Below are 12,042 nucleotides of genomic sequence, written 5' to 3' on the forward strand. Positions count from 1 at the left end.
AGAGAGAGGAAGGACCTGAGATAATATTTGATGAGATAGCTGAAAAATTCCCAAACAGTGGAAGGGAAATAGTCAACCAAGTCCAGGAGCACAGAGAATCCCAGGCAGAAAAAACCCAAGGAGGAACATACCGAGACACAAAGTAATCAAACTGACAAAAATTAAAGACAAAGATAAAATATTAAAAACAACATAGGGGAAAAATTACAAATAACATACAAGGGAACTCCCAACAGGCTATCAGCTGATTTCTCAACAAACACTCTACAAGCCAGAAGGGAATGGCATGATATATTTAAAGTGATGAAAGGGAAGAACCTACAATCAAAATATTCTATCCAGCAATACTCTCATTCAGATTTGATGGAGAAATCAATTAGATGGCCAATAAATCCAGGAAAAGATGCTCAGCATCACTAGTTATTAGAGAAATGCAGATCAAAACTACAATGATTTATCACTGGTCAGAATGGTCATCATCATAAAATCTACAAACAATAAATGCTGAAGAGGATGTGGATAAAAGGGAACCCTCTTGCACTGTTGGTGGAAATGTAAATTGATACAGCCACTATGGAAAACAGTTTGGAGGTTTCTTAAAAAACTGAAAATATAACTACCATATGACTCAATAACCCCACTACTGCACATATACCCTGAGAAAATCATAATTCAAAAAGACTTATGTACCCCAATGTTCACTGTAGGACTATTTATGATAACCAGGGGACGGAAGCAATCTAAATGTTCATTGTCATGTGAATTGATAAATATGTGATATATATATACATACACACACACACACAATGAATATTACTCAGCTATAAAAATGAATGAAATTGGGTCATTTGTAGAGATACACATGGACCTAGAGTATGCCATATAGAGTGAAATAAGTCAGAAAGGAAAATATTATACATTAATGCATATATACGAAATCTAGGAACAGTATACATAGATGAACAGAGACCTAGATGGAGACAATGGATATGTCGACATGGCGGGGAGTGGAGGGTGAGACAAATTGGGAAAGCAGCGTTGACATATATACACTACCACGTGTAAAACAGATAGCTAGTGAGAAGTTATAGGGAGCATAGGGAAAGATGACCTAGAGAGACGGGAGGGGAGGTTCGGGAGGGAGCTGATATATGTAAACATATAGCTGACTCACTTTGTTGTACAGCAGAAACGAACACAACATTGTAAAGCAATTATACTCCAATAAAATAAACTGAAAAAAAAAGACAACCTATGAAATAGAAGTAAACTTCTATAAATCATATACCTGATAAGGGATTAATATCCAGAATATGCAAAGAACTGCTACAAGTCAACAATAAAAAAATCAAATAACCCATTTAAAAAATGTCCAAAGGAACTAGAAAGACATTTCTCCAAAAATGATATACCAATGCCATTAAACATGTGACAAGATATTTAACATCTTTAACCATTTAAGAAATTCAAATAAAAACCACAAGGAGACACTGTGAATACAAATATTCACAATCAAAACAACAGAAAATAACAAGTGTTGATAAGGATATGGAGAAATCTGAACTCTTGTGGGGAGTTTGGTGAGATTGTAAAATTGTAAAAGGGTGTAACTTGTATGGAAAACATTATAGAGGTTCCTCAAAAAAAAAAATCACAAACACAACTACTGTATGATATAGCCATTTCACTTCTTGGCATATATCCAAAAGAAATGAATGCAGGGTCTCAAAGAGACATCTGCACACTCATATTCAAAACAGCACTATTCACATAGCCAGGAAGTGAAAGCAACCCTAATCTTCATCAGTGGATAAATGAATAAACAAAATGTGGTATATACACACCATGAATATTATTTAGTCTTCAAAAAGGAAATCCCACAACATGGATAAATTTTGAAGTTATTATGTTAAGCCAGTCACAAAAAGATAAATGTATGATTCAACTTTATCTGAGTTCTCTAAAGTAGTCAAATTCATAGAATCAGAAAGCAGAATGGTAGTTACCAGAGGCTGGTTGCTGCTGCTGCTAACTCGCTTCAGTCATGTCTGACTCTCTGCGACCCCAGAGACGGCAGCCCACCAGGCTCCCCCGTCCCTGGGATTCTCTAGGCAAGAACACTGGAGTGGGTTGCCATTTCCTTCTCCAATGCGGGAAAGTGAAAAGTGAAAGTGAAGTCAATCAGTTGTGTCTGACTCCTAGCAACCCCATGGACCGCAGCCTACCAGGCGCCTCCATCCATGGGATTTGCCAGGCAAGAGTACTGGATTGGGTTGCCATTGCCTTCTCTGACCAGAGGCTGGAGAGAGAGGGAAAAGGGAAGTTGTTTACATGGGCACAGAGTTTCAGTTTTATAAGATGAAAAGTGTTGGCGATCTATTTCTGTTTCACAATAATGTGAATATACTTAACACTACCGAACTGTATCCTTAAATATGATTAAGATCGTAAATTTTGGAGAAGGAAATGGCAACCCACTCCAGTATTCTTGCCTGGAAAAGTCCATGGACAGAAGAGCCTGGCAGGCTGCAGTCCAAGGGGTTACATGACTGAGCATGTGTACATGAGGGTGGAGGGTCACGGGTTGGTAGCAATAAACTGGTAGAACTAAAAAAAAAAAAAAAAAAGATCGTAAATTTTATGTTAGGTGACTGTTTTTATAAAAAAAAGTGGAAAAAAAAAGACATTAACTGCACCACTATTTACAACATCCAGGATGTGGAAGCAACCTGAATGTCCAATGACACATGAATGGATAAAGAAGTTACGGTATGTGTGTGTATGTACGGTATGTATGCCAGAAAAATGAATGAAATTGGGTCATTTGCAGAGAAGCAGATGGACCTAGAGTCTGTTGTACAGAGTGAAGTAAGTCAAAAAGAGAAGTAAGTCAAAAAGAGAAAAACAAGTATCGAATATTAATGCGTACATGTGGAATCCAGGAAAAAATGCTACAGATGAACTATTTTGCAGGGCAGGAAAAGAGACGTAGATGAAGAGAATGGACATGCGGACACAGTGCGAGGAAGGGGACAGCGGGATGAACTGAGAGATCAGGATTCACACACACACACACACACACGCACATGCACACGCACACTATCGGGAAGCTGCTGTATAGCACAGGGAGCTCAACTTGGCACCTGTGATGACCTAGAGGGTAGGATTGGAGAGTGGTGAAGGGAGGTTCAGAGGGAGGGGATATATGTAATATGTATATATATAACTGATTCACTTTGTTGTACAGCAGAAACTAACACAACATTGTAAAGCAATTACACTCCAATTTTAAAAAAAGAAATACACAGTGTTCAACAGTTCACCTCAGATCTAAGGAATTTTTAAAAAGAATAAAACAACTACTTGTCTCACTACTTGTGAGAAATGTAATGATAATTTTGAAAATTTTCCACATTTAAACAAACTTCTGTGGTCCACACTATCTACTCACTTAGGACATAATACACCCTGAAACTTAGAATAGCATCACACATACCTGATGCGATGACAGGATCTTTCATAAGCTCCCTAGTTATTGGACATATAAATTCATCAGGAATTTCAGAAGAAAGGGTTTTCACCTTTGTCCTCAGTTCTTCAATTTTCCTTAGAACTTTACTACGCAGCCCTAGAGATTCTGAAAAGAAATTAGAAAATTCTGTTAGGGCTGGAGAACTATCTATAAGCTTCATGCAAGTCTTCAGCAGAGTAAAATTTTATCTACTATAACCAAAAATCTTCAGAAATACTGTTTTACCACATGGAACCTTTTCTTTACAAATTCTTTAATGAATCTTTGTAGTACAGAATAAAGTGTGATTAAAACAATTCATCAATAGAAAGATTATTCTAAGTAACTTTAGATTCTGAAAGCTCAAGAATTTCAGATTACCCAAACACTAATATACTACACAAAATTAGAAAAGCCTATGTTAATTTAGAGAACAAAGTCTCCTAAAAATCATTTATAAAGATTTTCAGTTTAATATAAAAATTCCATCTTATATTTTTAAACCTTATGAAACTTGGTTTATTATCTGCTAATTCATATACAATGGGAATACCAGACCACCTGACCTGCCTCTTGAGAAATCTGTATGCAGGTCAGGAAGCAACAGTTAGAACTGGACATGGAACAACATATTGGTTCTAAATAGGAAAAGGAGTACGTCAAGGCTGTATATTGTCACCCTGTTTATTTAACTTATATGCAAAATACATCATGAGAAACACTGGTCTGGATGAAGCACAAGCTGGAATCAAGACTGCTGGGAGAAATATCAATAACCTCAGATATGCAGATGACACCACCCTTATGGCAGAAAGTGAAGAAGAACTAAAGAGCCTCTTGATGAAAGTGAAAGAGGAGAGTGAAAAAGCTGGCTTAAAGCTCAACATTCAGAAAACTAAGATCATGGCATCTGGTCCCATCACTTCGTGGCAAATAGATGGGGAAACTGGAAACAGTGATTGACTATTTTTTTGGGCTCCAAAATCGCTGCAGATGGTGACTGCAGCCATGAAATTAAAAGACACTTACTCCTTGGAAGAAAAGTTATGGCCAACCTAGACAGCATATTAAAAAGCAGAGACATTACTTTGCCAACAAAGGTCTGTCTAGTCAAAGCTATGGTTTTTCCAGTAGTCATGTATGGATGTGAGAGCTGGGCCATAAAGAAGGCTGAGCAGTGAAGAATTGATGCTTTTGAACTGTGGTGTTGGAGAAAACTCTTGGGAGTCCCTTGGACAGCAAGGAGATCCAACCAGTCTATCCTAAAGGAAACCAGTCCTGAATATTCATTGGAAGGACTGATGCTAAAACTGAAACTCCATAACTCTGGCCACCTGATGCAAAGAACTGACTCATTTGAAATCAAGACCCTGATGTTGGGAAAGATTGAAGGCAGGAGGAGAAAGGGACGCAGAAGATGAGATGGTTGGATGGCATCACTGACTTGATGGACATAAGTCTGAGTAAACTCCAGGAGTTGGCGATGGACAGGAAGGCCTGGCATGCTGCAGTCCTTGGGGTTGCAAAGAGTCAGACACAACTGAGCGACTGAAGTGAACTGATACAAAGCACAGTATCAAGTAAAACTCATCTGTTTGTCCAAAACTGTACATGTAAGCTTCATTTACCTATAGTTTAACTTTTATCTCATTTCAAGAATTAATTTTTAGTTTCAGGAAGATAAATATAATTAAGTTTAGGAAGAGCAGTGTTATTTAGTTGTTTGTATTTTTATCAGCTGACAGTTCTATTTTAGGCTGAGGTTTTTTCTGGGTGGGGGCGGTGGGTAAATGGGTAGAAAAAGAGAACTACGTTTCAGAATGCCTCATAGTTTTCATAAAAAGCCATATCAACTTGCTGATTGGAAGGTAATTCTCCATATAGTGTTTAAACACACTTTTACAACATCTTTTATCTGGCAATCTTTTCAAGGATGTCTGCAAACTTCCTTGGAAGCTAATGTCTCCCTCCTAGTCAAAGGGCAGGTTTGTGTTCTAAGACCTACAAAGATAACGTCTTCCTCTTGGACTACTTTGGTGCTGCTGCTGCTAAGTCGCTTCAGTCGTGTCCGACTCTGTGCGACCCCAGAGAAGGCAGCCCACCAGGCTCCCCCGTCCCTGGGAGTCTCCAGGCAAGAACACTGGAGTGGGTTGCCATTTCCTTCTCCAATGCATGAAAGTGAAAAGTGAAAGTGAAGTCGCTCAGTCATGTCCAACTCTTCGCGACGCCATGGACTGCAGCCCACCAGGCTCCTCCGTCCACGGGATTTTCCAGGCAGGAGTACTGGAGTGGGGTGCCATTGCCTTCTCCGGACTTCTTTGCTAGGAGTCCCCTTATCATATTGGGGGGGATCATAAATTCAGGGTTCCTCAGCTATGACACTATCACAGATTGCCTTCACAAGACTTAGTGGCAGAGGGGAACCAATCTGAGCATGAAGCTCATGCTGCTTGCTGTCCCATGAGTAACAAACTGTTTACATCTATTTGGATTCACTGACATGTTATCTATGAAAGTGTGGAAGTCAACCCCGCAACTGCCTGCATCTTAAGGGACGTCCTTCCTATGGAATTCACTGAAACCAAACTGAAGATTTTTTAAATGATTTAAAAAAAAAAATCACAACACATTTATAATTAGTGATCATCTCATTTAAAGGGATATTACATGTAATAAGAATATAGAGGTATTTAATATTCTAAAAAACATATACATTTTTCCTGTCAAAAATAATACACATGTGTGCTATTATGTAGAATGCTTATTAGTAGAGGGTGTGAAGTGAAGTGAAAGTTGCTCAGTCGTGTCCGACTCTTTGTGACGCCATGGACTATATAGCACAAAATTCTCCTATGTAGTACAGTATACTACAGAATACTGGTGTGGGTAGCTCTCCTCCAGGGGATTTTCCCAACCCAGGGATCAAACCCAGGTCTCCCGCACTGCAAGCGGATTCTTTACCAGCTGAGCTAGAAGGGAAGCCCCAGAATACTGGAGCAGGTAGCCTATCCCTTTCTCCAGCAAATCTTCCCCAACTAGGAATCGACCCGGGGTCTCCTGCATTGCAGGCAGATTCTTTACCAACTGAGCTATCAGGGAATCCTAATAGTGTGTGTAGAAACCCTATTTCAAAATGTACTATAAAAGGTTAAATTGTGTGTTATCCTGCCCAATTTTAATGTTGTTTAAAAATGCCCTCATTTACCAGCAGTTACCAAATCATATCCACAGAACTTAGCCAGAGGAAAAACACATCCTTTTGTGATAGGGGGTTGGAAGTCAGTGTTATTAAACTTAATTGCTCAGAAAGAAAAGACCCTTACCAGGTGAGGGCTAGCAAACCCTCAGTGTGAGTTAATGGGCGATATTTCACTATATTTGCTATAACTCTGAAAAGGCATCTGGTTCTTAGTAGATGACAAATTAAATAGGCCATCAAACTCTGTCCCCCTTCTCCACCCCTTCCCAATGCTGGAAATGCTGCATAATTGAATTGATGGTGCCAAGAGACAATCATTAAAGATACAAAATTCTAAAAACCCTCAAGAAAACAGAAGTAACTGAGTTCCAGAGGAAAGGATGGGACATAGTTTAGGCAGAGATTTGTATACACAAATGGGAGAAACACCTTTCTACTTGTAGCCATCTTTCCCCCCAACTCTGTCCTGTAAATATCATCGCCAAAGCAGCAACGTCATCACTAGCTGGAGGCAGAGTAACAGGAAAGTGCTACTGCCTGGAGCTAACCAACCATCACAGCCCATGAGGCTGGTCACAGAGTCACCTCCGTACTGCCCTGAGACAGAAGAGGATCAACAGCTGGTCTCTTGGAGAAAAAACATTGCATTCTTCATTATTTAAAAATAAATTTTATTAAACAAATTCTGACTAGAGTGATCAAGAGAAAACAAGACATAAAAATGAACACAAGGATTTTTTTAAAGGATTTGGAAAAGATGATGATAGGAGCGATGTAATTTTTATATTTCTCTGAATCCCTTCATGAAAAGCAACGTGACTAGATAGCAAAATCAAATTCCACGGGCCTTTACAACAAAACAAGGTAGCAAAGTATCTTCATGAGCCCCACAACATATTAATAAGTGGGAGAAGATAATCCACCAACATCCGTAAGATCTGTAATTGATATCAGTGGGGAAGCAACAGGACATTGATAGGCCTGAAAAAAAGAGACTTCAAAATGCCCCACAAGTACTCATTGCAAAGTGGGGAGGTCAATTTAAGAGCAGTTGCTGACCTGGAAGGGTATGTCCACTCCAAAAGCCTGTGAGTACACAGGCCCACACATTTAAAAGGTCAATGTCACATAAGTTGTATATACAGAAAAAAATGGTAAGTTTTATTACTTAACAGTATACGCAGTTAGGCACCGAGAGAAAATCTACATGAGGAAGTATTACCAGGAATTGAAACGTGAAACTTCCAAAATCTGAGGGCGTTAAGACAGTTGGTGCATAAGGTCTTAAAAAGCATTTGACAAAATAATTTGATATTATAATTTTTAAATAAAAAATGATAAAAATGTCTCACGTGATTTCATGGTTTCTTGGAAAGACAAGAGCAAAAGGAAGGGGGACCTCTTGGAAAAACGTCATTCCCAATTAAGAATCTATAATTGATAATTAGTTGAATATAAGGGTAAGAACTGACACAATATACAACAGTTCCTTGTCATCTGTCATTTCATGCTTTTACCATTATATCATCCACAGCAATTCCACACTCCAAGATGGGTCGCAATTTACAATATCCTGGAGGCCAAGGTATAAACAGAGGCCACACTGCAGTGAAAGTCATGTGGCTAGTCAATGGACTTACTGCTTGCCTAGTATTGTCTCAGACTTTCTTGCTCTTCATCTTTCATACTTCATGCTTTTTGGTTGCAATATTAAAGGCTTTAGTAGAGTTCACAAATTCATGGATTCACAAATGTCTTAAGACATATCTCTCTTAGTATCAAGGATCTCTTATATCAGTAATCCCTTTCTGGACATTCTTGATGCAAATGTAGTAATACATATAAGGAGTTATTTTCTACCTAAAACTGTCTCTATTTTTATTAACACAATCCCAGAAAAGAACTATTACTCTAGGATAAAAGCGACATATTCCAACAGATACTCAAATCTACAGAAAGTTCCTTTACTGTACATTTACAAAAGGTTCACTGAAAAAAGATGTGACAGACTATGCTACGTCACTTCAGTTGTGTCCGACTCTGTGCGACCCCATAGACGGCAGCCCACCAGGCTCCCCCGTCCCTGGGATTCTCCAGGCAAGAACATTGGAGTGGGTTGCCATTTCCTTCTCCAATGCATGAAAGTGAAAAGTGAAAGTGAAGTTGCTCAGTCGTGTCCTACTCTTAGCGACCCCATGGATTGCAGCCCACCAGGCTCCTCCATCCATGGAATTTTCTAGGCAAGAGTACTGGAGTGGGGTGCCATTGCCTTCTCCGTGTGACAGACTGCTTGACTCCTTAAAAAAAATTTTTAAGTGTCAGACATAAAAGATAATATCACTTTGTTTCCTAACACCCCAATCAATACACTTTCTGCAAAATTAACTTTCTTTGTATGATGCTGCTACTGCTAAGTCACTTCAGTCGTCTCCGACTCTGTGCGACCCTATGGACAGCAGCCCACCAGGCTCCTCTGTCCACAGGATTCTCTAGGCAAGAATACTGGAGTGGGTTGTCATTTCCTTCTCCATCTTTGTACGATGAATGTTGAACAAATTCATATTTATTCACATTCAAGTAGGAACTGCTTTAACAGTTGTACCACAAAAGTAAATGCAAGTAAAATAGTTATGCATTACAAGAGTAAAATTCATTATTGCATACTCAATTGGCCTCTTAAATCACTTTTTTCTAGACTCAATTTTGATTCTCTATTACTCCAATTAACTGTTTTGAGGATGAGTCTGCTTTTTTCTTAAAGCTCAAGACTAACAGAAATTCACTGTAGCTTAAAGTAGCACTTGTAGAAGATTGTTAGCCCCTTAATCCTTTCTAATTTTGCAAAAACTAAAGTACTTTAGAATGATGCAGAAAAAATTTAATCTATTTACTTACTAATTTATTCTGCAATTTCTTTAATTCACTAACTTTTCAAATCTTAAACAGAAATGCAAAGCCAATTCCTTACTTACTAGAGAGTATGCAACACTTGTTTCCATTTACAATAATGGTCTTCCTCAGCTTTTAGACCACAGAAATTAAATTACATTTCAATTTTAGCTTGAGCCTGATAGTTACAAAACTTAATTAACTGAAATTCAAAATTATCATCACTACTAAGTCCAAGACTCACCTTTTCAAAAATTATTTCAGGCCACTGACTGAATCCTGTAAGAGTTTCTTATACTTTATTTATCCGGCTATCACAGAACAGAATTCTATTCCTATTAATTGTTTTTACTATGCTCTTATTTTTTGCAACATTCTTTGTTGAAATCTAAAATTATTATTTTATATTGTCATGTGCTTCTCTGCGATAACGTATTGTTAAATTTTACTGTTGAGAAAGGAATGATAAGATTCAAAATTCACCAGAACTTTCAGGAAGAAAGAGTAAATTACAAATTATAAAGGAAATAAGTTACTAGAGATACAAAAACAACTTTCACAGTATGGTCTGAGTACAAAACCATCTGATTCTAAGTATTTTCACAAAGTCATCATTCTGTTAACTTTTTAAAAAACTTCCAAGACATTTAAATAGGTACACATACTGTAATTACTGTGTAATGAACGTATACACCTATACTTTAAAATGGTTTTCTATAACAACACTTTTTTGTTATTTGACTCTTCATTAACAATAAATTCCCTATGGACATCCTATTTCCTATGCTTGTTAATTTTAAGATTTTACTATGGCATACTGATAATAATATCGAGGGACACTATTAGAGCACAACACTAAGACTTCAAACTGTTTTTGATAAGGATGTAGTATTCAAAACACATGAACAACTCTTACAATTCAACAACAGACAGAGAAACCAATTTTAAAGGGGGAAAGTTCAAAGAAGATATATAACCAATAAGCACTTGAAACTATGCTCCATATCATTAGGTAAATGCAAATCAAAACCACAATGAAACACCACTTCACATCTATCGAACACCTATAATCAAGAAGATAGCTAGAAAACAGTGTTGACAAAGAGGTGAAGAAATTGGAAACCTCATACATTGCCTGTGGGAATGTAAAATAGTACAGCTGCTTTGGAAAACAGTCTGGCAGTTCCTCAAAATAGTGAACAGTAAAAAAAAATTCTTTTAATCATATACCCAAGACAAATAAAAAGATACACAAAAACTCATACATACATATTCATAGCAACATTATTGATAATAGCCAAAAAGTAGAAACAACCCAAATGTCCATCAATTGATGCATGAACAAACAAAATGTGCTTCAGCCATACAATGGGATATTATTCAGCCATAAAAAGGAATGAAGTACTTGTACATACAAAAACCCTGAGGTTAAATAAAAGAAACCAGATACAAAAGGCCACATGTCGTTTAGTTTCACTTACAAAAAAATGTCCAAAATAGATAAATCTTATTTCTACAAGAGATAGATTAGTGGTTGCCAAAAGGCTAGAATGAGAAATGAATGGGGTTCTTTGGGGAAGACAAAAATGTTCTGAAATTATATAGTGGGTATACAATTTATACAATTCTATGACTATATGAAAAAGCACTGAATTACACAGTTTAAAAAAATGACTTGTACACTGAAAATTACAAAGCACTTTTGAAACAAATTAAGAAGATCTGAAAACATGACAATAATCTCCAATCTGATATATAAATGGGTAACAGGCACATGGAAAACTGTGCAACATCACTAGACATCAGAAAAACGCCCATCAAAACCACAGTGAGGGGCTTCCTTGGTGGTCCGGTAGTTAAGAATCTGCCTACCAATGCAGGGGACACGGCTTCATTGCTGGTCTGGGAATACCCCACATGCCACAAGGCAACTAAGCCCATGTGCCACAACTACTGAAGCCTGAGTACCCGAGAGCCCATCCTCTGCAACAGGAGAAGCCACTGCGATGAGAAGCGCGTGCACTGCAACTAAAGAGTAATCCCTGCTCAGTGCAACTAGGAAAGCCTGTGTGCAGCCAATAAAGACCTATACAGCCAAAAATAAATATTTTTTTAAAGAAAGAGATTACTTAAAAAAAAAAAAAAGCCCAGTTGCTTTAGAAAACAATCTTGACAGTTCTTCAAATGCAAGCATAGAGCTACCATAAGACCCACCAATTCCACTTGAACAAGTTTTATATTTTTGATGCTATTTGTATCCAGACTACATCAATTCTCAAATACACAACATTTCCAGGACTAGGGGAGCAATAGGCAACAGAGTACAGGAGCTGATGGCGTATTTAATTTGTCATCTTAAGAGTCAGATGCTTTTTCAGAGTTAGAGCATATATAGTCAAATATTGCCCGTTACACACACCAAGGGTTTAGCTGGTAAGGGTCT

General features: G+C 37.8%; 1 protein-coding gene across 2 annotated transcripts in view; it reads right to left on the reverse strand.

Moving 5' to 3' along the window:
• The window catches only part of WDSUB1 (WD repeat, sterile alpha motif and U-box domain containing 1), a 68,087-nt gene that overhangs the window by 23,760 nt on the left and 32,285 nt on the right, over window positions 1-12,042 (reverse strand). For both annotated transcript variants that reach the window (XM_005904130.3, XM_070357370.1), the window contains exon 10: window positions 3,497-3,637. In XM_005904130.3, the coding sequence (XP_005904192.1) occupies window positions 3,497-3,637 (141 nt within the window). The remainder of the gene's footprint in view (window positions 1-3,496; window positions 3,638-12,042) is intronic.

The sequence above is a fragment of the Bos mutus genome, chromosome 2 (genome assembly GCF_027580195.1).
Source record: "Bos mutus isolate GX-2022 chromosome 2, NWIPB_WYAK_1.1, whole genome shotgun sequence".
Classification (NCBI taxonomy): Eukaryota; Metazoa; Chordata; class Mammalia; order Artiodactyla; family Bovidae; genus Bos; species Bos mutus.